The 27,734-nt window shown below is 45.9% G+C and overlaps 1 protein-coding gene across 15 annotated transcripts in view; it reads left to right on the forward strand.

The window, feature by feature from the left end:
- PTPN13 (protein tyrosine phosphatase non-receptor type 13) overlaps positions 1 to 27,734 on the forward strand; it is a 238,698-nt gene that overhangs the window by 35,737 nt on the left and 175,227 nt on the right. For all 15 annotated transcript variants that reach the window (XM_075929542.1, XM_075929544.1, XM_075929547.1 and 12 more), the window contains exons 2-3: positions 1,988 to 2,107; positions 26,956 to 27,125. In XM_075929542.1, the coding sequence (XP_075785657.1) occupies positions 1,993 to 2,107; positions 26,956 to 27,125 (285 nt within the window). In that variant the 5' untranslated portion in view covers positions 1,988 to 1,992. The remainder of the gene's footprint in view (positions 1 to 1,987; positions 2,108 to 26,955; positions 27,126 to 27,734) is intronic.

Consider the following 27,734-nt stretch of genomic DNA (forward strand, 5'->3'; position numbering starts at 1 on the left):
AGGGCAGTTTGGATGCTTGGCAGGGATTTCTTGTGCAAGAAACCCCTCTGGCTAAAATGGCCATTGGAGCTTTCTTGGGCAAAAGAGCATCCACACTGCCATGGATGCTCTTGTGCAAAAGCACAGCTCGCATATGGTAGTGTGTATGTGTTCTTGCGCAAGAAACCTCCAGTGTAGACCATAGCCTAAGAGTTTCCTCCCATGAGCGGAATGAATTTTGTGTTGTGCACCAGTACTGAGTTTATGTGGCTTGTTTGGATGTGCCACTGTGGCACCCAAGTTATTAATAAATATTTTTAAACCTCTACCTTTTCTCTCTGATGCCATGTCTCCTCCCCTTGTTCCATCAGCTCCCCTGGTGCCTGCTGCCCCCCCCAACTCCTCACCCTCCTCTTCTGTCCTGACTCCTGCCCTTCTCACTGCCCTCAGCCCTCCTGCAACCTGTCCCCCTCCACCAGCCCTTCTCTCCCCCTTGTGCCCACTCCTCCAGTAGCCCCACTCTGATCACGTGAGCTGCCCCTCTTCATTCCCTCTTCTAACACCTTTCTCTACGCTCCTGCCCTGCCTCTCTCATCTGATGCTGGTCCCTCCCCTGCAGGTGTCTGTCCTTCTGCTTCACCCCCAGAATACCCTGGCACCTGCACCTTCCCTTACTCCTGCACCCTCCTGGTGCCTCCCCCTTCCCTCACTGCCCCTGCCCCCTTTGCCCTCTTTTTCCCTGATGCCCACCCCCTCACCACCCTCTGCCCCCGTTCCCCTCATGCCCCTGTGCTCTCACATATGCCGGCCTTCCTAATGCCCACCCCTTCTTTCAAGCCTTCTCCCAGCACCTCCTCCTCCAGCCCCCAATGCCCCTCCCCTCCCCTCCCAGCATCACCCTGTCCCCCTCCCACTGACACCTCCCCTCCTGCCCTTTTCCTCATTGTCTGTACTTGGCCCCCTGGCATGTCTCTCCTGTATCCTGTCCCATTGGTGCCTTCCCCTTTCTTCCCCCTCTCCCCTCCCCCTCCGCACAAGCCCCTTCCTCTCCCAACCCTTTCCCTAGTTTTCTCCCTCCCTCTTTCCCTCCACACAAGCCCCTTCCTTTCCCAGCCCTTCCCCTTCTCCTACCTTCTGCTGGGGTGTTTCCTTAATTAGTTTAGGTGTTGGCCTTTTTCTGGCTTTGTCTGATTTTAGCAGAGGCCATGTGGAAGCGGAGGGGATGGTTTTCCATGAATGTCACTCCCTGGCTCCCCAAGAGCACAGGGCTGGTAGGTAACAGGGCATACTCTTGTGACTATGAAAGCATTGTCAAATTCTCTTCAAAGTCTTGAACTATAGCGATGAAGCAACAAAGCTGTGTTATTTTTAAGGATACAACCTACACATCAGCTTTCCCATGCTTACTAAGCAGACACTCAATACAGCAGTCAAATTAAGAACTGATCTTTCTCTAAACAACATAACTACTCTGTGTTTTGATTATGGCAGGAAAAAGTCTGACAATCGTGATGTCGGAAGTAGAATTGTGATGTTGGAAGTAGAGGGGATTGTTTGCTGATACATTGCTGGTGTTACTTATTGCAATCAAAAAATGTTAATATTTTGCTAATGTAAATCAGCTGAAGATGTTAATCATTCTGGTCCATTATTTCAACAAAGCAAGCTTCTGACCATAGTAGATGTTCAGATACTTAAATGCTAGAATGTTGCAGTTAATTGTTGGATGAATCAACAGCTGTTTTTTTTCCACAACCTTTCTTTGTCTTTCTCTGCTTCATTATAATCACATGTGTGTCAATTAAAAGTTTCACCTAATTTAAAATTCTATGGGGAGGTTGCCCTGCTTATTCTCCAACTATGCTTTAATAATAGTAGTATGGTAGAGAGATTGTGATTTAGACTTTAAAAATACACATTTCCACTTGAATGCTACACACAAGGAAAAAATGCTTCTGTATGTATGTATGCACATGCCTTCTTAAACCAGTTATGTCTTCTTTCACAGGTAATATGCATGTGTCACTGGCTGAAGCCCTGGAAGTTCGGGGAGGGCCACTGAAGGAAGAGGAAATATGGGCTGTATTGAATCAAAGTGCGGAAAGTCTTCAAGAGTTATTCAGAAAAGGTAACTTCTTGTGCCTTTAGAATGCTTCTTGAGAAATGTTGAGAGCAGGTTAAATATCTTTGCTTCTAATGGACTGAAAGCTTGAAGAAATGACAGTGTGTCAGGCTCCAGTCTGGAAGGAAGTAGATGAGTTCTTAAGGCACTAATCCGTCATGGGCAAACCTACCGACATTCTCTCTTCCTTCTCCTGGTGGCCCTCTTAGCCCCCCCTTACATTTTTTTGCAAATGTAAATTAGATTCAAATGTCAGACTTTTGTAGCAGCCTCAAGCTGGTCTCTGAAAGGGTACTTGTACTGAGGTGGAGACGTTGTATTTGCATGTGCTAATTTTTGTACTTAAATGTGCACATACAGCTCTATGTGTAGTTTTACTCTGAAAAATTGGACCCTACTTAGAAAATTACTTATTTTTGTAGCTGTCACAAATTGGATAGGGCATGCTCTTTTAGGCTGTAGGGGGAGTGCACACACATGAGTGCAATTACTCCACCCAAACCCCCAAGAAGACAGCAGGACAACTTTTGAGCAGGGCCTATTGATTGTCAGGACCTCTTTCTCTGTTTCTGCCTTGGTCATGCCACCAGACAGCATGTAATCAGCAAACAGGGTTAAACAAAAGACAAGTAAAGAAAAACCTGTAAGCAGCTCCCTTCAGGATATGGGCCTCTCTTACTTCACAGCTGTGATACTCAGACCAAGGGCTGCAAGCCATAAGTAGCTCTTTAATGTGTCTCTTGCAGTTCTTTGTGGCACGTGATATTAAAACATTGTGTTATTAACCAATATTAACTTATTTACCAATCAGTCTGCCTTATCTGTGTTATTAGTACTAAACTATAGAATACTTGGTCAGTCATTTTCCTGTGACATTTATATAAAAATGACACAATGAATTCATACTACCTGTGGGTCTTTTGGATAATAATTGCTAATATTGCTCCTGAACCACTGAAATCTGAGTATTATTGCTTCACAGGGATTATCGGTGTCCTAGGCGTATCCATGTGCACTTCAAAGTTTACTAGGCTCCATTGCAAAGCTGCAGTACTTTTTCTGCTTTGCACACTCCTTCTGGGAACGCAGGGGTTCTTTAGGATACAAGTCCTCTCTCCAAGGCTGGAGAAGCTCAACAGCCCATTCTCTTCCCAAGGTTGTCCCCATCTGAGTAGAGTGCCTTTTGTTTCAACTTGTCCTCTAAGCCTGGCATGCTTTACAGGGGCAATGGGGCAGGACCACCCCAGACCAAAACAGTTTCTTAACTCCTTATTTTCTGGGGCTGGGTTGATGTACCTAGTCACAAATATTTAAGAAAGGTCCACTGCATTTTTTGGTTTTTTTCAAGCATATAATTCAAACTCACAATTCATAATTTTAACAGAAGAGTAAAATAAAATTTAGGAATTGTCCTGTTATATCTGACTTACATTATCTCTAGGTTCCTATCTCCAACAGTGGCTAGCTCTGGTTGCTTTAGAGGAAGGTGCAAGATAATACATTAGGCAGCTGTGGGATTTTTCTCATCTCTAGTATTTAGAGATTGGTTTAAGCCTTAAGCATGAGGTTTAACTTTCCTGTCAGTTTGGGTAACTAGGGATATTATGGATATCCATGTAAATGTCCAACCCTTTAATCTTGCTAAATTCTTGGCCTAAGTTACTTTCTGTGGTATTGAGTTCCATAGTCAAATTATGTGCTGTGTCAAACATATTTCTATTTATTGGTTTGAATCAGCCATCTTTTAATTTAAATGAAATTGTCCTTGTTCTTGTGTTGCATCCTAATCTACGTTCTCTCTGCCATTCATTATTTTATATACTTTTATAATGCTCTCTTCTAAAAGTGCATTTGTGAATGCTGTTTTCAGAAAATGACTTGGACAAAAATTGTGGGCCCAGTATTGCAAACTCTTATGAGTAGTCTTGCTGGTTTCAATGGGGCTATTCATGTGAAGTACAATTTTTAGCATAAGGCCTTGTTGTATCATTTTTGGAAGGTTCAGACAAATTAGAAAGTTCAGGGTTCAAAATGTGGGTCAGCTAACTGGACAATAATTTTGTTTTAAAGGATTACAAAGAGTTATGAAAAAACGCAGTTCACAAATTGGGCAGCTTTTCAAATATATTTAAATAACTGAGATAAGTCTTTCAAACCCATTAGGCTTTTAAACTCTCAGTAACAAAAGGCTTATTAGCCAATTCTTTTAAACTATATAATGGGCAATAATCAGGAGGAATTACTACATAGTAACTCTGGAATTTTTTTAGATAAAGCATTTTTTCATTGAAGGGCCCCTATTGATTCCTACCACACTATAATTTTTGGATGTAAAAATTGCCTCTGGAAAACATGATTTCAGTTGAGTTCATTGCTGCAATTGAAAGAAGATTTTCTATTTCTTATCCTAAAGTATGGTTTTCCTTTCGAAATTCTAAGTTTTTTTTAAAGACCACCTCCCCAGCTTTTAAAACAAACCATAATCAGAGCTAATTAATCAATGCTTAGTATACTTGAAAAAATAATTAGTAATGGAGCCCGTAGAACAGGTTAAACTAACTGTAAGTGTGGTTAAACACTGGAATAAATTGCCTAGGGGGGTTGGGAATGGAGAAGGGCTGTGACGGATGGCAGAACAAGGAGCAGTGGTCTCAAGTTACAGTGGGAGAGGTCTAGGTTGAATATTAGGAAAAACTATTTCACTAGGAGGGTGGTGAAGCACTGGAATGGGTTACCTAGGGAAGTAGTGGAGTCTCCATCCCTAGAAGTTTTTAAGTCTCAGCTTGACAAAGCCCTGGCTGGGTTGATTTAGTTAGGATTGGTCCTGCCTTGGGCCGGGGCCTGGACTTGACCTCCTGAGGTCTCTTTCAGCTCTATTATTCTATGAACCCCAACTAAATCATCCCAGCCAGAGCTTTGTCAAGCCAGGGCTTAAAAGCCTCTAGGGATGGAGATTCCACCACCTCCCTAGGTAACCCATTCCACCCGCCTAGTGAAATAGTTTTTCCTAATATTCAATCTAGACTCCCCCATTGTAACTTGAGACCATTGCTCTTTGTTCTGCCATCCCTCACTCCATCCTCTTTGGAATCTTCCTTCAGGCAGTTGAAGGCTGCTGTCAAATCCCCCCTCACTTTTCTCTTCTGCAGACTAAATAAACCTGCTTCCCTCAGCCGCTCCTCATAGGTCATGTGCTCCAGCTCCCTAATGATTTTCGTTACCCTCCGCTGGACCCTCTCCAATACATCCACACTTTTCTGTAATGGGGGATGAGGCAGAATTGGACACAATAATCCAGATGTGACCTCACCAGTGCCAAAGAAAGGGGAATAATGATTTCTCTAGATCTGCTGGCAGTGCTCCTCCTAATGTACCCTAATATGCCAATACCCTTCTTGGCTACCAGGGCACATTGTTGACTCTCATCCCGCTATCCACTGTAATCCCCAGGTCCTTTTGTGCTGAACTGTTGCTTAGCTAGTCGGTTCCTTACCTGTAGCAGTGCTTGGGACTTTTCCGTCCCAAGTTCAGGACTCTACGCTTGTTCTTGTTGAACCTCATCAGATTTCTTATGGGCCAAAACTCCAATTTGTCTAGGTCACTCTGGACCCTATCCCTACCCTCCAATGTATCTATCATTCACCCTAGCTTTAATGTCATCCACAAATTTGCTGAGGGTGCAGTCCATCCTCTCATCCAGGTCATTAATGAAGATGTTGAACAAAACCATCTCTACAACCGATCTTAGGGGCACAGACATAGAGCCATTGATCACTACCTATTGGACCCAACAATCTAGCCAGCTCTCTATCCACCTTAAAGTCCATTTTTCCAATCCATACTTCCTTAACTTGCTGGCAAGAATATCGTGAGAGATGGTATCAAAAGCTTTGATCACATCCACCGATTTCCCCATGTCCACAGAGCCAGTTACCTTATCATAGAAGTTAATCAGATTGGTCAGGCACGACTTGCTCTTGGTGAATCCAAGTTGACTGTTCCTGATCACCTTCCCCTCTTCCAAGTGCTTCAAAATGGATTCCTTGAGGATCCCCTCCATGATTTTTCTGGGGACTGAGGTGAAGCTGAACTTGTCTTGGAGCTGACCTTGTCTGTGAAGACAGAGGCAGAATAAGCATTGAGTAGTTCAGCTTTTTCCAGTCATCTGTCACTAGGTTACCTCTCTCATCCAGTAGGGGCCCCACACCCTCTCTGATCACCCTCTTATTGCTAACATGCCTTTAGAAACCTTGTCTGTTACCCTTCACCTCCCTTGCTAGCTGCAATTCCAATTTCGCTTTGGCCTTCCTGAATGTATGCTTGAGCAGTATTTTTGTACTCCTCCCTAGTTATCTGTCCAAGTTTCCACTTCTTATAAGCTTCCTTTTTGTATTTAAGCTCACCAAGGATTTCTCTGGTAAACCAATCTGGTCCTCTACCACAGTGGTCCCCAACACGGTGCCCGTGGGTGCCATGGCGCCCGCAGGGGCATTTGCGTGCACCCGCCAAGTGCTCAGGGCTGGCCTGGCTCTGGGCACGTGGCGCATGTGCGGTGCTGGAGCCGGCCCCGGGCGCATGGCGCACGGTGAGCGCCGGCCCCGGGAGCGCCGCGGATAGGCCGCCCGCGCTCTGGGTGCGCGGTGCATGGGTGGAGCGCCGGCCCTGGGCGTGCGGCGCTTGGGCGGGGGAGGGAGCGCTGGCCCCGGGCGCACGGCGCTTGCAGGGTGCACCGGGCGCGCAGCGCTTGGGAGCGCCGGCTCCGGCCCCGCGGTGCTTGGGGGTGGGCACTGGCCCCGGGCGTGCGGCCCTTGGAAGGGGCCCCGGCCCCGGGCGTGCGGCTATAGGGGGGCCCGCTCCTGGGCAGGCAGCTATGGGGGGGCCCCGCCCCGCCCCCTGGTGCCCGGTGGGCGAACGGCTATGCCCCTTGGTGCCAGGCGAGCGAACGGCCAGGCCCCCTGGCGCCCGGCAACCTCAAATGGTTGGGGACCACTGCTCTACCATATTTTCTTTTCTTACTGCACATTGGGATGGTGTGTGCCTGTGCCTTCCATAAGGCTTCTTTAAAATACAGCCAGCATTCCTGGACTCCTTTCCACTTCATCTTATCCCCTGGGATCCTGCCCATCAGTTCTCTGAGGGAATCAAAGGAGAGAGTCAAAATGTGCTTTTCTGAAGTCCAGGGTGTGTATTTTGCTGCTGTCCTCTTTTCCTTTTCTCCCTCCTCCTTGTAACACCTTTTGGATACAGGCAGTCCCCGAGTTACACGGATCCGACTTATGTCGGATCCGCACTTACGAACGGGGCTTTCACGCCCCGAAGCTCGCAGGCAGCGGGACCGCCCAGAGCGCAGTGGTCCTGCCACCTCGACCTCCGGGGCGAGAAAAGCTGCTCTGGGTGCCCCTGGTCTGCTGGGGACCATCTCCAGCAGACCAGGGACACCGGGAGCAAAGCCGCGGAGCACGCGGGCAGCGGACAGCCCAGACACGCCGCCACTATCCCGCGGCTGGCGTGTTCCGCGGCTTTGCTCCCCGTCTCCCTGGTCTGCTGGAGACCAACAGACCAGGGAGACGGGGAGAAAAGCGGAGCAAAGCCGCGGAGGACCCAGGCGGCGGGGACCGCGGTGCGTCTCGGTCCCCCGCCCGCGTCTCCCTGGTCTGCTGGGGGGGGAGGCACAGATAGTACGCCCCCCCCCCAGCAGTACAGGGTTTTCTCCGGACGCCTGTGGTAGAGCAGCTGGGGCGCTGCCGGTTGGTCCCGCAGCGCCGCTCTGGGCGCTACTGGACCTACCCGGCAGCACCCCAGCTGCTCTGCCCCAGGCGTCCTGATTCAGCCGCTGCTGGTCAGTTTCAGCAGCGGCTGAATCAGGACGCCTGGGGCAGAGCAGCTGGGGTGCTGGTGGATTCGTCCAGTAGCGCCGAGGAGCGGCACTACTGGAGCAACCCAGCAGCACCCCAGCTGCTCTGCCCCAGGCATCCCCAAGTCAGCTGCTGCTGAAACTGACCAGCGCTGACTACAGGAAGCCTGAGGCAGAGTTGCTCTGCCTCGGGCTTCCTGGAATCAGCCGCTGGTCAGTTTCAGCAGCGGCTGAATCTGGATGCCAGTTCCGACTTACATACAGATTCAACTTAAAAACAAACCTACAGTCCCTATCTTATACGTAACCCGGGGACTGCCTGTACTTGAAAACTGCTATAATGTCCCCTCTCAGTCTTCTCTTTTCCAAAAGTAAATAAGCCCAATTCTTTCAGTCTTCCCTCATAGGGAACGTTTACTAGACCTTTAATCATTTTTTAAATCTTCTCTGGACCTTCTCCAGTTTCTCCACATCTTTCTTGAAATGTGATGCCCAGAACTGGACACAAGTCTCCAAGTGAGGCCTAATCAGTGCAAAGTAGAGCAGAAGAAGACTGCTCATATCTTGCTCACAAGACTTGTGTTGATGCATCCCAGAATCACGTTTGCTTTTTTGCAACAGTGTGTAATCAACATTACCCAAAAGAACCAAGTAGTTTGAAATCATGGTTTCATTTTTATAGTGCACATTAGCAGACTTACCCAGTGTTTCCCGGGCCCTTCAGAGCAGGGCTTTGGGGATATGGGAAGGAGATGCCGGAAGCTGGGTGGAGGAGTAAGGGTTGGGGCCAAGAAGGGGCTAAGGACAGGGGGGTCATTGGACCCTCCAGGGCCTGTTCTCTCCCCATCGAGGCCCCCACAGCTGCCAGGGGCTTGTTCTTTCCCCCAAAATGTCCCTCGGCCACCAAGGACCTGTTCTTTTCCTTCCCAGTCTCCCCACCAGCTGCCAGGGGCCTTTTTTCTCCCTCTCTCCAAGTGCTGTGGTGAAGGGCCAATGAGGGGGAAGACTTGGGGTGGGGAGGCTACTTAGGTGGTGAACTGGCAGGCAAGATGGCGGAGACCCAACTCTGCTGATCGCTCCCTTGGTGGTACAGATGCTCCCAGTGGACACTGTGAAGGATAGCTCTCCCCTGCGGCCTTGCTGCCCCCCAGTCATAGAATCATAGAGTAGGAAGAGCCTCACGAGGTCGATGAGACCAACCCCGGGCTAAAAGCAGTGTCCACTCTCATATAGCTGACCACCGAACTCTCATTTGTGTGTGTGTGTGTGTGTGTGTGTATATATAAAACCCCCAAGGAGATTACTTAGATTCCCGGGACCTTGTCTGCTGGCAGCTCAGGGAGAGGCACTCTGAGTTTGCCTTGGCTTCCCCTCCCTACCAGGGCCAGAGTCTGCCCGGCAACCCATAGGGAGTGAGATGCCCCTTCCAGGGGGAAAGAGAGGCCATTGTTGAGGGGAGTCTGGAGCCAGCCAGGGGAAGGGGAGGGCTGGCTGTGTGGGAGCTAGTAAGCCCCAGGCCTGCATGCAGGGTTCCCCCTTAGAACTAGCCTCTAGGGACCTGAGGGCCGGATCCCTCAGCTGGGTTTTATGTCTCCACTGTTGATTCCCAGTTTGTGGGCCCTCCAGCTCCCTGGGTGAGAGAAGTCACTGCATGGTCAGCTCTGCTCTAGCGGCGAGTTCAGGGCTGCAGCCTGCTGTGTGGGTCTGAATGCTGGGCTAGGAGGTTATAGTTTGAATTTTGGTGCAGTTGTGTGGCCTGCACCTTGAACCTGAAGCATATTAAACCTGTGGAGGGATTTACTGCCTTCTCCCATTTGTGAGTCCTTTGGGATGTACTGGACCTAGTCAGCCCCACTGCTAAACCATTGCAGAGAAGTATTTTGTGGTCAACAGTCATCAAGGGCCCCAAGAAAGTACATGTACAAACGGGACACTGATCTTACAGTTGCTGGGCACCGGTGATCCTAAAAATAGTGTTTTACCCTGTTCTGTTATATTTGTCTCCTGTTTAATATAATTGTGTTTATTATAGTGTATGTGTTTGTGTTATTTTCTGGGAGTCTCCAACTATCTGGCAAATATGTTAGGATTATCCTGGGTTAGAATTTTCCTCCCAAGCTGCCCTGGTGACCCTGCCAGGAAGGAGTGAGCGGGGTGGAGGCACCACCAAATAAATCCATCAGAAAAAATAAAGTTGAGTGGGTGGCGGGATCCAGAAGAACCCAGACCTATCCATCAAAACCTGTAAGGAGATTGGCTTTAAAGAAAGTAACCAGGTGGAGAGGGGGCGTTATATATATATATATATATATATATAAAATAATTAGGGCTGTCAATTGATCTGTGTTAACGCCTGTGATTAACACAGGGCAGGAGTAATGCATTAATTTTTTTAACGTGTTAATGCTGCACTGCCCCTTTGAAGCGCTGGAGTAGCACTTCAAGGGGGGAGCGTATTAGGAGTGACACTTCAAAGAGGCAGCGCAACGCAGAGCCAGTGCACTGTCCCTTTGAGGTGCTAGGGCTGCCCTTCCAGATATAATGATCATCAATGACATATAGTCCTAAAGCGAAACGATCCAGGTTCCTAGGCAGTATTAAGGATACACATACAGCAACCCTGCCTGGTGTGCCCTTTTACAGCAGATTGCAGCATGACACCAGAACCTACCTCATTTTCCCTCCTTTAGTGTCCCCAGAAATAGTCTGAATGTTCTGAGTACAAAGAGTGCTTGTGGGAAAGCTCTGTGTACATTAACCATAGTAAATGAAGTCCAAGAACCATAGTCCATAGAAGAGGGGAAAATACTGTTTGAGAGGTCGCAGCAAGTAAAGCTTCAGCATCCCTCTTGATGCCCTAGCTATCTGGTATGACTCTGTAATCCCTCACAATGCCTCACTCCCAACCTCAGTGCTCTCTGGCCCTCTGCTTTATCACTATAGCTCCAAGAGCCTGTAGTCCTCTCCCTCTGCTGTTCTCAGTCAGCTCTCTTGCCTGCTCTGGCCATGCCCTTTTCAGACCCCTAGCACTAGCTTTGCCTCAGCCACTGGATCCCTAGCTCTCAGCCCTTTTCTGTCTTCTGGCACTGGTTTGGCTCATGAAAGACGGTAGGTCAGCCCTTCCACTAGCTTCCGTGTAATTCCTTCCACTTCCCTATGAAGGTCCTCAGAGAGCTTATGTCAGAAAACTCCTTAATCTTAGGGTTGCCAGGTGTTCAGTTTTGAACCGGACAGTCCTGTATTTGAGCTTTCTGTTCGGGAAACAAATTGAGAAAATATAAATGTCCGGTGTTTTCTAAATAAGATGTAATGTAGATTGTGATGTAATGTCAAATTTGTCTGCTATTTTTGTTGAAACCATCTGGCAATCCTACTGAATCTCCTCATTCCAGGTCTTTCTCTCTGGAAGGAGGAGACAGCCAGTGATTTTTCCTTGTAGCCCCAGTTGCTTCCTTACCTTCTTAACTGTCCAACAAGATGCACTTGCTTTGGCACAGGGGTGCTGGACCTTCTTCATTTACAGAGGCCACCCACCCTGAAGTACAATCCTTAAGCGTAACAGCTTTCAGAAACCTACTCTCCGATCATAAAACATCACCTCCATTTTTCCTAGAGTGAACCTGGAGTATGTCCCAATCTCATGCATGCTTGACCGTATTGTCTGTGTCACAATTAGGGTTGTAAAAATTGGTTTAAAAATGTAACCAAGTAGCCCCTAAAAATCCTAGTGGTTACACCGTTTCACACATTGCGGGCTCTGCAGTGTAAAGCTGAGCCCACAGCAATGCCTCCCTGGGAGTGGGGCCAGCAAGAGCAGGACTTGAACTCTTCAAGCTCAAAAGAGACTTCACTGAGGGCTTCACTGAGGGCTCTGCAGCTGGCTCCCTAGGAGCTAGCGTATAACCTGCAGCAGAGGGGCCAGACCGGGCCCACCACAGGCAGCAGGGGGGCCAGGCCCTGTGGGGCTGATATAGCCCCCTGCCTGGGATGGGTGGAGAGCTGCTTCAGCCCCTGTTGGTTAACCAGAACCTATAAGCCTTACCCATTAAGGTTAACCATTTACATCCCTAGAAATGATAGAAAACAGCTGACTGTCACCACAAGCCAGGCTGCCTCTCTCTCTCTCTTCTAATAGTTTCATAGATACGTTGGAAATAAGAGGACAAAATGAAACCCAGTAGAGTTCCATATTAGAATGCCATCAGGGTAGAAGCACTTTCCTAGAGCCAACCTTTTTTGGATCTCTTTTAGGTTCCTCCAAGGTTCTCAGCAGTATTTCATAAACAACAGTGACGATCAGCAGAAGTTGAATAGTCACTATTGTAACATGATGTTTTATTTAATAACTTATTTTTTCGATGTAATGGAAGAAGATTGGCCAAAACAAACTACTATTATAAATTTGATAACTTCTTTATTTCCTAAAGTCCTGGCAGTTTTGAATGTAGCCATGTGTCATGTTTTCTAAACCACTTGTTACTCTTCTGTGGGCTGTCTCCGATTTCCGCATAAAGACACTTTATATATTGGTTCCATACCTAACAAGTAATGAAAAATAATTTGGGGTGTCCTATCACTGAAATACAAACTTAAAGGTTGGCTTTGGATGCTGGTTTGTCTGCATGTCATTAAGTTGTCTGCATATTGTCTGCGTAAGTTAAGTGGAGGAGATGATGAGGCAATCTGGTATTGCTAGTTGGAATAGTGATAATATTTAGATTATGTAGATAGATTTGAAAATGCTGATCTTAGATCTCCTCCTACTTAATCACCTGCAACAATAATTTTGTTGGGAAGAGGGTGTCTCAGCTGTTTCACACATGCTGTGTCTTGCACCCTGTACTTCACGAGGTCAGACGTAACAAGTCTTTCAAGTGCAATATCTTTGGTGTGTGTCAGTAGAAATGAAAAAAAAAAGTTTCGTTGCTAAGAAAAAATAAACCAGGAATACTTGCTTTAGCTAGAAAAACCTTATGAATAATCACCAAAAGTTAAAAGTAGAAAGGACCTAATATGTCATCTGTTCCATTTCCATGTCAAGGTATTTGTGGCAGGGACATAGAAACATGGGCTAGGTGCAGAAAACAGAGATCTGAGGTGAAAGAGACAACCAAGAGGACCAGGCAAATTAGAATGAGTAAAAACAATACCAGGGTGGAGTGGGTAGAGACCAGGCTAGTTTGCAAATTGTGACTGTATAGAAGAAGGAACATGTACATTCATGTATTGCAATATTACAAAACAGTGCGGGTGGGAAAAGTAGTAATTATGTTTTCTAGTACTTGAAACTCCTAGCTGAAGTCCTAGTCCTAGTATTTAAACCTCTAATGGATCCCTAATAAAAAGATGGAAATAGTTTTCGGAACATCTCCCTACAAGGGGAGGTTTCTAGGTTTACTACTGTATTATGTTGCTCAGCTCTGCGTTGGGCTCTCACCACATGTAACATACTAGAAGATTTCCTCTGCATTGCTCGGGTCCTTAACTCAATTAATTTTTGTTTTTCTTCATTTAAATCATTTCTCTGGGGTGGGGTGGAATGATGCGTTCAATGTGCAGACTGCCCTGAGGAGAGAGAACTACTCCAGCCCTCTCTCACTGCAGCAGCTTGGAGCCAAGTGAGAAATGCCTCTTCGTGGCTGCTGCAGCACCAGTAGGCACTGCCATGGGAGGGGTGCGTGTCCCCTGGCTGGGGCAGGTCCAGGTTCATCTGCCCCCCTGCAACCGCCTTCCAGAGTGAGGAATAGAATAAATTGTGTACTTTGACCTTGCTCCCTGATGAAGGGGTGTAATGGACCAGGCTGGGTCTGGGCACTACTGAGGGTATCAATTAAGTGCAAATTGCTCAAAACTCGGGCTAGTTATAGCCCACGACTGGAGTCCTTTCCCATATAGGCCACAAACCAATCACACAGAGCACTTCAGCTGCCAATCTGGCCAGCAAAAAGCCTCACAAGCAAAACCCCTCAGACACCGCAGCTGTCCCTGTGCCACACTCAGACCCAGACCTTACACACAGGAGAGATGTTATAAAACCCAATCTCACCAACTCCAAACAGATCCTCTTGGTCCCAACAACCAGCCACAGTGCCAGGCCAATTTACACTTTAGCTCTTACCCACAGGAGCACGCTGTGCAAGTTCTTTAGAATCTAAAATCTAAAGGTTTATTAATAAAAGAAAGAAAAGGTTGAGAGTGAGATTGTCAAGGAGAGTATGTTATATACATCAATCACCAAGTTCTTGATGTAGGCTCTTAGCAGGGATGTTACAAACTGCCAGCTTAAAAGTCTCTAGTATACATCCTGTATCAGGTTGAGTCAGCAAATCCTTCCTTGCTCTCTGTCCTTAGCAAGGAGGCATCCGCAATCAGGAGCATGTTTGAAAACAAGATGGAGGCAGCCTCATGGCACTTTTATATTCCATGTGTCTCCCAAACTGGAGCTGTTCACATGATCAAGTGACCTGTCTGTTTCACATGCAGACATTTTGCACTGGCTGGTCTGCAGATTTCCAGACACATTCCTCAATTGTGTATTGGCCACTCTGAGAGCCATTGTCCATGATGCACTGCTGATTAGCACTGCCATTCTATCATTCCTCACAATAGACAGTCCAGGACCATTGCTCCCTCCCAGACAGAATATTTAAAATACGAGAACAGAGTCCATATTCATAACGTCATATACAAAAATTGTATCAGTATATGAGTGTCATACATAGAATCAGCAGAGCATAAGCTTTCCTTTGACACCTCACATGGCTCTCGTTGTACAGAATTTGGGGCAAAAACCACCCTGCGTGCAACAGTGATCTGTCTGCTCACTTTAAAATCCAATAATGTGATAAGGGGAACACCCAGAAATGTTCTTGTACAAATGGGGAGAGCTGCGGCCCACCTTCGCCCCCACCATCTCTAAAGGGTACCTGGGGGGTGAGAGGATTGGGGCTGGGAAAGTTCCTGATGGGTAGGGTGGGTGGTTGTGCCTCTAGCCAACCCCATTATTGTCTTATGCATCCCTGAACGAATTGTGGGAGAAGCTTCAGCCCCTTCTCCTCCCCACCCAACTCTCTACACAGTCAAACACTGACCTTGCTTTAAGTTATGGTAAGATGAAGCTCTATACCAAATTTGGTGGGGTTAGCTCTTACCATTTAGGAGAAGTTCTTTTTCTGCATCCTCGTACAAAGTGTAGGGGGCAGGGAGCTTCAGTGTCTCACGCCCCTTCCCTGCACAACCAAACCCGTACCTTGCTTTAAGTTATGATAAAAGGAAGGTGCATACCAAATTTGGTGGTCCTAGCTCTTACCATTTCGAAGGAGTTCTTGAAGAAACAGACAAACTCTCTCAAATATATAGTAGATCATTAGGACTAGTTGGAAAACATCTGAAATTCCATTGTTTTCTGTAGAAAGAGACCATTTGTTTGTATGATAATCTTTCCTGTTTTTTATTATCTCTACATACCAGCCTTTTCCAACTGCTATCAGACACATTTAGACTTTCATCTATATTTTCCATTTCTTCTGACCGTTGAGGAGAAAAGGACTACTTTTTCTCATTCTCCTGCTACCCCAGACCTCCCTATTGTTGACCTCCCTATTGTTGACCTCCCTATTGTTGATTAGCTCTCCACATTTTTCTCTGATAGAAGGGTGTGGCAACTCTTGCACTCTTTCTTTCCTCAAACTGTGTTTGTTTAGTGCAACACCCCTCACCATCATGGATGCTGGGAATAAATTATGGAGTCTTCCAAGATCTGTCCAGAACAACCTTACTATCTAATGAGGTAATCCTGAGTGGAAAATGCCACTTCCCCCACCCAACCCACCTCCTTCTGGGCCATTACATAAATGTTTAAGTGCATACTCGAGTCCAGCCTAGGAGTTAAGTCAGTGACTTTGCCCTGCCTGGGTGCTGAGGGTGCTGGGTGCTGTAATATATGAAGCATAATCACTGCATTAGTAGGAGCATTGCCAACAGACCTAGAGAAGTGATTTTTTTCAGAATTGGTGAGGCCACAACTGGAGTTTTGTGTCCAATTCTGTCCCCCCACCCCTTTACAGAAAGCATTGGAGAGGATCCTGCGGAGGACAATGAAAATGATTAGAAGGCTAGAGCACATGATTTATGAGCAGAAGTTGAGGGATTTAGGTTTATTTATTCTACAGAAGAGAAGAGTGTGTGTGTGTGTGGGGGGGAGATTTAACAACAGACTTTAACTGCCTGAAGGGGAGTTGTAAAGAGAATGGAGAGAGGCTGTTATCAGTAATGATAGATGACAGAACTAGGTGCAGTGGTGCCAAATTGCAGTGGTGAAGGTCTCGGATGGATATTAGGAAAAACTATTTTACTAGGAGGGTGGTGAAATGCTGGAATGGTTTACCTAGGCACCAGGTGGTGGAATCTCCATCCCTAGAGGTTTTTAAGTCTGAGCTTGACAAAGCTCTAGCTGGGTTGATTTAATTGGGATGGGTCCTGCTTTGGGCAGGGGGCTGGACTCAATGTCCTCCTGAGCTCTCTTCCAGCTTGTTAGATCTGTATATCAGAGAGATTCCTCCTTTCCAGATTGAGTCTTCCAAGGAGACTTGATGAGCTGTGCAGCCCACTGGCTGCCAGTGAAGTTTTCAGCTTTATGTTTTCTAACTCTGCTAAGAACAAGGCTAATTGACATGGTGCTGAAAAGGGCATTTGCAGTGGATGGTCCCTGTGCACTAATGTGTCCAGTGTTGCTGATAATGATTCTGCTGAACTAATGTTGGCAGTAGTGGCCAAAAAATAATATTTTTCAGCTGTAGACTTCAGAGAACAGAGGTATCTCTAGCTCTGATTTGGAGATAGAGGCTGGAACCATAGAACCCTCCAGCATCATCTCTGTGGGAGTTGGATTATCTACGTTTCCAGCTATTCAGTTTGAGGTCCTAGGGAAGAGAATCCTGAAGGGTTGGGTCTTGGAGAAAGGGAACGATGCTTCAGGTTGAAACTGTTGAATCTGGCACCTCTGGTCTGGCAACATGCATAGTCCAGCATGACTTTCATTAGCCAGATGTGGGTGGGGCCAAGTTTCCTGCCCTGAGACTACAGCTTAAAGGGTTATGTCAAAATTAGTGCCTTACATTTGTATAGCATAGTTTACCTGAATAATCTTCCTGGTTTTATTGCCTTTAAAGCCAGTTGACTCTCTCTCTCTCTTTTTTTAACTGGACAAGGCTGCTTATCTGACTTCTGGTAGTGCTTTGTAAACTCTGCTCTCACCAGTGTTTTGTTACCAAGCTACATAGTTCTGGAATTAGCTCAGAAATTTGGTGGCTAGAGCTCAGTAAAGAGTAGTGGATACATAATTGATCAGAAGCCATTCCAAAAATTCCAATGGTTTTGAAAGGGGTATTTGGAGATTTTTTTTTGTGAAGATTATTCCTGCATTTTGGTTAGACGGAAGGGATTGCTCATAGGATGTTTCTTATTGCTGAGTTTTTCTGAAGGAGCAAAACAAGAAGTACTTAAAACTTAGTGGAAGATCTTTTTGCCTTCTCCCTGACCTCTGGAGAAGCTTCTATCCTGGAGTTGCTAGGAAATGATCAGTTGCTTTCTTTGTACCTAGCTTAGAGGTTATGTTGTTTTAAATCACTTTTGTTGATATTCTACTTTAGAAGCTCCTAGTCAGTTACCTTCCCTATGTTTTTGAAAATAAATATTCAGCCTGAAATAAAGAGGAGAAGGAAGGGGAAAAAAAAGTCAGAGAACATATTTTTTTTCTAGTATCCCAAGGTGATTGTATCCTCCCATATACAGTGAGTGAGTGTGCAGAGGTGAGGAGCACTGGTATAACAGGATCCATTTGCCCTTGTGCTTGGGACACAAGTTACCCCTATGAAACACAACTTCCATGGCCATATCCCTGAGCACATCCCCCTACATGGGATCTTGCACATCCTGTCTGCAGTCTTTGTTTCGCAGAGCAGAACAGTATTGATTCTCCTGTAGTTAGTATCCTGCAGAGGAGACAACAGGATTTACCCATTGATAATAAGCATTGCATTTGTATTGCTCCTGAATTCCTCTTTTATTACAGTTAGTGAGAATAGGGAACATATGATTATCCCATTAATATGAAGCAGTATTCAGAATGATTTCTGTTTTAATTCAGAGTACAGTTATTTGGACTATGAGAACTTTGATTCTCAATGAGTAGTCCTTATACGGCAATAGTTGACTACTATAATATGTTCAAATGACAAATTAAAACAGGGGTAGGGAACCTCAGGCCCAGGGGCCAGATGCAGCCCCCTGGCTTCCCCACCACAGGGATGAAAGCACACAAAGTCTACTAGGGTAGGGACCCCTAGACTCTGATGTGTAAGGGGGATGCGGGGAGAGTCTCCTCATTTGGGGGCTACATTATTGAGGGGTTTTTTTTGTTTGTTTGTTTTTGCTTCTCGTTTGTGTGCAGCCCCCAACTGATTTTTCTGTGGATCAGCATCCCCCGAACCAAAAAACATTCCTGAATTAAAACCTCTATTTTTTTAATGTAGTACATACATATCTGTGAATCCTAAGCTTTATATAGATTCATAAAGCACAGGTATAAAATATATTTAATGATCCTGGGATGAGCATTTATTGCTGTACATTTTCAACATTTTTTAAAAAACTTTACAGCTTTTGTCTGCATTATAATAATAAAAGATGGCTTGCTTATCCACAATTAATAAGCATCCAGTTCATAATGCAGACTACTTTGTTTGAGCTTTTAGAGAAAAAATATTTTACAAGAATGTCTTCTAATTTTAAAAATATAAGTATATGTCTGTGTTAAGCTTTAACTTTTTTAAAGGATAAACTTCAAAGAGATTTTTAACATGGTTTCAGTTACATGACAGGCAGTAATTACTTAGAAGGTGGCGTTGAGATTTATGAAGTAAATAAACTTCATTTTTAAAGTCTGTAATTGTATATTTAAATGATACTTTCACAATATTAAGTCACAATCGGTTTCTAAAGCAGTACTTTACTGTATTGCTTTCCACATTTTTAAAACAGAAAATTTAGTGCTGCTAACACGTTATTTGTGATTTCTATAGTTTTAATTGAAACTTGAAAAATCCACTCATTCTGGGCACCTACAAAGCTTTCATGAATAAGGCTTATTAGCTTCTGCAGAATTCAGAAAGATTGAATTAGAAACAAAAATTCCAGTCCTGATGATTGTGAAAATGGACTTTCAGATGTTACTAGAGTGTAAACTGATGGGGGTGGTGGCGGCTCTTGAAATCTTCAGAGAGCATCAGAGCCTTTAATAGAGCTTCTAGGTTTGCAAAACATCAGTAGAGTGAAATCCTGTACTCAGAAACCTATGGGAAGAATGGTCGTCACTCTGTCGTCCAGCAGGAAAAGTATTTTTATATCTAGACAGAGATTATAACGTTCATAAACCTGGACTAGGATTAATGTTTCTTTGCAGAGATGGCACATGATTCCTGCCATAGAGTAGGGATGTTAAATTTCAATTAATTGACTAATCAAATAGTCGAAGCGATTTGCAATTTGCAATTTGCATCGAATATTCGATTAGTTGATAGGGCTGTCGCTATCTTTCAAAATCAAAAGTGCTGCAGGGAGTATGTGGCTAGTGGGGCAGGCCCCCACTGGCCTCGTGTTCCGCAAGGTGTTTCAAAGTGGCAGTGCCGTGTGGAGCCCGGGGTCAGTTGGAGACTCCCCTGCTAACCCCCAGGCTCCATATGGCGCTGCCGCTTTGAAATGCCGCATGGAGCCCAGCTTTAGGCTCCCCATGGTGTTTCAAAACAGCAGCATCACATGGAGTCCTGGGTCAGTGGGGGAGTCCCCAGCTGATCCTGGGCTCCATGCATGCTGCCCCTTTGAAACGCCACATGCAGCCTGGGGACACCCCAGCCCTGGGCTGCATGCAGTGATTCAAAGTGGCAGTGCCACATGAAGCCCAGGGTCTGCCCCCAGGCTCCATGTGGTGCTGCCTCTTTAAAGCACCCACTCTTCCCCCCCCCCCCGCCGCCTTGCTGCCTCCTTCTAATAGAGGCAGCAAGAGGGGGGAGAAATAACTAGTTGACTAGCCTGTTGACTATCCGATAAGCATTTGCCTATCAGTGGGGTTGCCAGGCAGGGGTGGCCCGTCCATATAGGCGAACTAGGCGGTCACCTAGGGCACCAAGTTAAATAGGGTGCCAAATGGTGGCACAATATCATAGAGGGGTTTGGAGGTGGGGGGCACCGATTGCGTGGTTCACCTAGGGCGCCAGTTGCTGGCAGCTAGTCTAGGGCTGTTGCCAGGTGTCCGGTATTGACCCGGACAGTCTGGAATTTCTGCCTCCTGTCAGGTAAAAAAAAAAAAGCAGAAAATACTGGACACCTAAAATGTCCGGTATTTTCTGATTTTTTTTTTTCCCTGCCATGAGGTGAAAATACCAGAAACGTGGAAACTCTACACACACCCAGCAACCGGGCCCAGCCCCTGCACGCCTCCCCCCGGCCTCCTTGAGGAAGAGTGAAAGAAAAGAGGAAATGGCTGCTGGAGGTTATGATATGCACCATGATCTAATAAAGAGAGGTGAAAGTGGGGAGGGGGAAGTGCCCCGATGTGCTGCTGCGGCATGTCCAGCTGTGGCTGTTTAAAGAGCCAGCAGGGAGCTATTTAAAGAGATGTTAAGGAGCTAGTTAGAGGGGGGTCTTTCACACTGCTGCGGGTTTCTCAGCAGCAGTGCCCCCCGCAGACTGCCCACAGCTCCCTTGTGAGGAGTTAAGGTTACCCATCCCCAGGGTCCCTCTTCCGTGGTCTCCTCCCTAAGGACACCAGATCAAGGGAGGATGTGAGACAGACAAGTGCATCTGATGCTATTCCCCTTCACTCTCCCCTCCACTCCTTCATGCTTCCATGTTTCCCTTCCCCAGCCTATGCCCACAACTGTTCTCCTTTTCTTTATCTTTCACTCTCATTTATCCCCCTTCCCTCACTGCAGCCCCAATCTCTCCCCACATATTCCTCTGCTCCCTAACTTCCCCTCCTCTCCAAGCAAGTGTTTGCATATGTGATTTTTATTTTCTTCTAAAAACTGTTTAGGGCTTTCTGAATATTCTGCTCTACTCAGATTACATTTCCCCCAAATACAAAACCTGTTTAGCAGAGGCGGACTGTAGAAACATGTCTGTTTTACTTCAGATTTCTGTTCACAGTAGGGCTTGAATTCATAGGGTGTGTCTAGACTATACCTCTCTGTCGACAGAGAGATGTAGATTAGGCACATCAGAATTGCTAATGAAGCAGGGATTTAAATATCCCGCACTTCATTAGCATAAACATAGCTGCTGCTTTTTTTGCTAAACGGAATTTTTTCAAAAATTTAAGGGATCTGAAAAAGAGAGTGAAAATCACTGGTGTCATCCATTCAACATGATGAGCCTAGGCACAAGACTAACTGAAGAAGTGAACTACTTTTCTAATAACAAAAGCACAGTGGTGCCATGCACTTTCTGAGGGCAAACCTCAACTGAGTAAGACCCTTGTATTATGATCAAAGCCATGGTTTGATCCCCAGGTCTGGGCAAAAATATATTTAGATTAGGTAAACTTTAAGAAAAGTTTTTGTGTTTTCCCCATGGGGTTGTATCTAGGGGACTCTTGAGTTAAATTACTCCAAATTTGGAGAACTAACTGTACCCACCCCCAGCTCCTTCTCATCTTTAATATACACCATTATTTTATGCAGTTTAATAAACAGAAATTCAGTTGATAATTTGTTGTATAGCTTGTTTTATAACTTGATAAATGCACGGATTACTACAGACTTTCAAACACACTAGAGATAGTTTTCATACTATGCTATAGAAGAGCAGCCTTGTTTTTATTGGAAACAAATTTAAGGTGACAGCAATGTGTTTAATTTTCTTTTAAATTCTTGCATAAATTATTAATATTTCTCTACAAATCTTGGATTTCTTTAATCTTGCTTACACCAATCCATAGTCAATGCATTGATAGAAGCTACTCCATCTGCAGGGAGCTTGGACCCCCATGGGTGGGAGCGGCTACCCAAGAACAACCTCTGTCTGCGGTGGGCCCAGGCTTGCCACAGACAGAGGCTGCACCATAAGATGCGGTGCAACTTCTGTCTGCAGAGAGCTCAAACCCACGTGGACAGAGGCTACTTCATGGTACCCCCCCCCCCCCCCATACCTCTGTTTGGCTGCTGCCTCTGATAGAGACAGCAGCATGGTAAGGAGGGGCAGGCAGCACTGTGGTGCTGGTGCTGGGGGAAACCTGCTTTTAAGATGGCTCCCCCCAGCACTGGCTCCTGCTTCTCCCCCACTTCCCCCCTCCACCCCCACCACCCCCCCCGGCTGCTTCTGTAGGAGGCAACAAGGGGGGGCAGGCAGGTCCATAAGAAGTTGGCTTGAAAGCCGGCTCCCCATGCATTTTGGCTCCAGCCTATCCCCCTCACCTCTACGCTGCTGCCTCTCTGTCAGAGGCAACAGTGCAGGGTTGGGGGCAGGAAGATCTAGTGCTCCTGGGGAGCTGGCTTTTAAGCTTGCTCCTCCTGAGCACCGGCTCCCACTCTTCACCCTGCCGCCTCTGATACAGGGTGAAGAGTGGGAGATCTTGCTGATACAGAGGCAGCAAGTGGGGTGAAATATGTGTAGTCGACTAGATTAACAAATAAGCCCTGGCTTATCATTTAATCATGTAGTAGTCTACATGATGACATCCCCAGTGTATGTGCATATTTATTTCTTTAGAAAAAAGTTTAAGTATTTTAGCAAAATGTCAGTGCCCGCTAACAAGAGGCCACACACTGAGGACACCAAAAATTGGTTCTGAGAACCCATGCTCTACAATTTCATCACAAATACTGAAACAAACTCAATCTTAGTTAAGTAACAGTGAGTGGATACTTGAAAGTGAAAGGTATAATTGTATATTTGTTTGTTTATAATATAGTTTTGAGACTCTAAACATGTAAATCACCATTACTTTAAGGTCTGTAGGATCCTTCCCATTTATGAATATTTGTTGTGCTGCTGTTGCCATAAGTGTTATTATTTTACAAAGTGAAACTTTCTATTTCCAAGCCAGTAGGAACTAGGGATGTAATAGTATAGTCAAATTAACCGATAAGCAAAGGCTTATAGGTTAATGCTATAGACTACATACATTTCCGTCTCCCTCTTTCCCTGCCAGTAAATTTTTTCAGTAGCCTGGCTCAGTCCTGGCTTGCAGCAGATCTGGGACCTACTCCTGCTGCGGCTGTGCATTTAAAGTCTAATAGGAGCTGAGCGGGCAGGCAGCCTGGCTCAGTCCTGGTTCACGCTGGGTCTGGGACCTACCTCCATTTCGGCTCTGCATTTCAAGTCTATTAAAAGCCAGGTGGGCAGACAGCCCGGCTCAGTTCCAGTTCGTGCCAAGTCCGGGAGCTCAGACCCTCCCTACACAGGGGCTGCCACCCCACGCTGCTGCCTCTTTCTAAGAAGCAGAAGCACAGGGCGACAGGTAGCCAGTCCGGTAGAGGAGATCGTTTTTAAACTGGCTCCCCTCACAGACCAGCTCCCACCTGGCACTCTGCGCTGCTGCCTCTGATACAGTGGCTGCCAGTCCTGCCCCCAGGGACTATAGAATAATCGACTAACTGATAACATTTCATGAGGTTACTGAACTATTCAACTAACCGATATTTAACATCCCCAGCAGGAACAATGAACTTTTATTTGAACCACAAAAAATTACCGTTTAATACCCACAATATATGTAGCTTTTCTGCTACATACAGGTAGGAGTGGACAGTTTCTCTGATATCGATACATTGGGAGTTCTGGCCATTGAACTAGAAAATTAGGCCTGCATTTCTGAGGCACTTGTTTCTGTTGTTACACTAGGGGACTGCGCTCACTGCACTTACCAACGCCCCTCTGCCTGGCCACTTTTGTGGCCAGAGAGCCTGTTAATCTTGCACTGTGCCCAACTGTGCTCTCCATGACACCAAGTCACTTGCACCCTTCTCCGCTCCCACACCACCTCACCCCTGGATGGGCCCTTCTATCTAAATGCTCTCGACCCATCCCGTCCTCTCGTGCCCTTGAAGCGCCAGCCAGCTACCCTCCCGCACTCTTCCCACTTCCGCGCCACCCACCAATAAAAGAGTTTGTGTGCAGAGTTCGGAGCCTCTCTTAGCAGCTAGCACAGGGCTATGGAGAAGTGACCTGTCAGGAAGGGCTGTACTCTGTGGTCTTGTGGGCCTCACATGTAAACGAAAATTAAACACAATCAGTAAAATGGGGCCTAACCCCAAACGAATCGCCTTGATTCCAGGTGCTCCTGAGCACCCGGCTTGCTCACGAGGAGTAGGGGCTGGGTTACGTGCGAGTGACCAGGTAGGGAGAGAATTCTCCCCTCTCTGTGCCAATTTGGTGCCCATCTTTGCAGGTGGCAGTGCTCCAGATGTGCCCTTCCAGCTGTGGGGCTCGGGCATGCTCCATTCAGACAGGGCACAGTGGAGAGACATGGAACCATGGGGGAGCCCTCTGCTTTACGCGCCCACACCCTACTGAGAACCAGATGTGGGTCACGCAGGAAGAGAGCCTGGTGGGATAATGTGGCCTGCTAGTCCTTATCCCAGAGCTCCATAGCCCATGGCTCACCCCCCTCCTTCCATCCCTACCCACACCTCCATTCCTACACTCACTCATCCTCCCTAGCCCTTCTCCCTCCCCACCACACATTGCCTATCCCTACCCCCTCCTCCATCCTTCCCTAACCCTTCCCCCTCTACACCCTCACACTGCCCATCCCCCATTCCTTGTATCCTGCTCATCCCCACCATCCCCCCTTACCTCACCACCCATTCCCACATACACCCTATCCCCCTTCCTCTCTCCCTCCTTACACCCTAACAACTCCCACAAACGGGCAACCTAGCAAGCAAAGAAAGGGCACCAGGCCTGTATGCAGGAATTTCAGTGTGTGTGGGAGAGGATGGGGGGTGCTTTTTTGGAAACATGGACCACAATTTTTTTAAATATAAAGGAATTCAAAATAGTCATGCAATGAGTGTGCATCATAGAAGTTAACGAAAAATTTGTTTGGTGAAATCAAAGAAAGTTAGTCTGATTTTTGTAATGCAAGCAGACCTTACATATGAGGATGGGACTGAGAAGGAGGGCTGCTTGGATGCTGTAAGAGAGAAGGGACAGCAAAGGTAGCATTTCTGGGGTGCTGTGAAGCAGAAAAAGGGGTTTGTCTGTGAGCAGAGAAAACAGAAGGGAGGCAAAAAAGGAAGCTGGAAGGAGAGCCAGAGAGATGGGGTTCTTTTGGAATGCCAGGTTTAAAAGGGGTGATGGGAGTTTGTGAAGGGACAGGAGAGGGGCTGAGGACATGGAGGATGGAAAGAGGGCTGGGGGACCACGCAGTGAGGTGGGGGGTGTCTCCAAGTGCCACCATGCAGAGGAAGGTGCCTTCTTCCCAGCTCATCTGTGTTGGCATCCATTCTGAATGCTGCTTGGCCTCTCTTTTGTGATGCCTCAGGGATTGCTGGCCTACAGCAGCAGGTTCTTTCGGGATGGCTCAGCGCTGGGCTCAGGACACAGCCATTTGGGGCTCTGTGGAGGATGGGACAGCGGGCAGCCGGGGACACCTCACCCTGTGCCTGGCGCTACTCCTGAGCCTCCTGGGCTGGCAGCCCATGAGTGCGAAGAACGACAGTGGCATTGCCCTGGAGCAAGTCGTGGTGGAGCTGATAGTGCAGGTCTTAGAACCTGGAGAGGAGAGTGGCTGAATCAATACCTCAAGATATGATGACCTTGTAACATTAGCTTCTTCTTAGAGAAGCTTCATTGGCTCTACTGTTGTAAGTCAATGTTGACTAGTTAAATCTTAATATACAAACTTCATGGCTTTTGTGAACTGGATAGTCAAGGTTCATTTCTGTTGGCTAATGCATTTATATATATATATGCAACAAGTATAACATGAGATTGCACTATTTATATTTTTAAAATACATTTTGGTTTAATCATTTTTCTTATTCTCCTCTACCCTTTGCCATGTTCTTATTCTCCTACCACTGGTCAAAAAATAATCCCCTGTGATGCTTGTTTTTTTATGACAAACAGTAAATAAACCAGAAAATATTGTCATTATGAAACATTTACCATCAGTTTGGATCACTAAAACAAAGGCCATGAAAGGTAGTGTGGGAGTAGGAATAAGGAGCGCTAATCCTGGCTATAACAATAAGACTATCTATGAACTGTAGGATAAAGTCATTCTCATTTAACCTCTGTGCCTTAGATTTCCCCACCTGCGAAATGGAAATAATGCTTATCTTCTCAGATGTTGAATGTTAATATAAATAGCAAATATTATAAAATAATATTGATTACATTTAAGTAAAGTAGAAGGAAATTATGGGTAGTAGAGTGAGACTTGATAATTCACTCTTGTCTTGAGCATTGTATTTCAAATACAATTGTTCAGCTGATTGCTAACATTATTTAGTCTGTTTTTTGTCTTCTCAGTTCTTATATAAAAAGTAAGGAAGGAGTATGTTTTGGCAGATCATTTGTTTTAAGAATTCCAGATAATTTAATTATTTTACCTTGATATTATTTATCTGAAAGGTCTTTGCTACTTTTCTCCCATAAACTTTTTCTGATGAAAGCTGTTTTATGAGTCTGAAGAAGCGATTTGTGCCCATGGGTCTGTCTACACTAGCCACCCTAGTTTGAACTATGGTGGCTAGTGTAGACATACCCCATGAAAGCTCATGACACGGTACCACTCATTGTTTTGTTTTGCTTTGGTTTTTTTAGGGTTTTCTTAAAGTTGCAGAGTAGCATGGCTACTCCGCTGAGACTAATTAGATCATGCAATCCATTTCCCAACTTTCTTTGTCAGATGAACTCTTGAAAAGATATATGTAGAGTTGTTTTATTTGGTAGCAGCTGCCTTTCAACTGTGTTTTGTTTGTTTTTTCAAATATAGCTGATCCTACTGACGTGAGCTTCATTATTTCTCCATGGTCTTTGCTGTTGCTTCCATCTGGGAGTGTGTCATTTACAGATGAAAATGTTTCCAACCAGGATTTGCAAGCATTCATGGCACCAGAGGTTCTGCAGAACCAGTCACTGTCATCGCTTTCAGACATTGAAAAGGTACACTGACTTCTCTCCCATTAAATGTTAACCTATATTAAACTGAATTATAGCTGGTTTGGTAGAAACTTTCTTTTATTTATGTAGCATCCAACAACTAAGATTTCAGAATTGCTCCATACAGTCCTGCTTTGCAGAATATCCACCTTTTGGGCTGATTATATTTTTCATACTTTGTCATTGCCCAAAGGATTGAGTTTGTGTTTGTGAACACGTGCATGCCTTTACTTTTTTTTAAATACTGGGTCATTTGCTCCCTCCCCACGCATTCTTTTGAGACTATGTGGCACCCACTGTTTTTTTCTGTGGGACAGTGGCCCTTGACTAAAAAAAGGTTTGCCAACTCTGCTTTCAGTCAATAACCATTTTTCTTTTGCATAGGTGAAATGAGCCTTTAAGTTTGGAATCGGATTCTCAAATTGGATTATTTTAAATAGAAGGAAACTAATCTTGATTTGATTGTGTTGGGAGTATTTAAAGATTTTTTTTTCTCCTTTCCCTTCCCCTCTCTTCCCCCCCCCCCCTTCATGGAGTTAATGTTGTGACTGGCAGGTGGAAGCTGGGAGCTTCTAATCAGGGTTTCAAATCTAGAAGCCTCTGCTCATTGGT

The sequence above is a fragment of the Pelodiscus sinensis genome, chromosome 5, assembly GCF_049634645.1.
Source record: "Pelodiscus sinensis isolate JC-2024 chromosome 5, ASM4963464v1, whole genome shotgun sequence".
Taxonomy (NCBI): Eukaryota; Metazoa; Chordata; order Testudines; family Trionychidae; genus Pelodiscus; species Pelodiscus sinensis.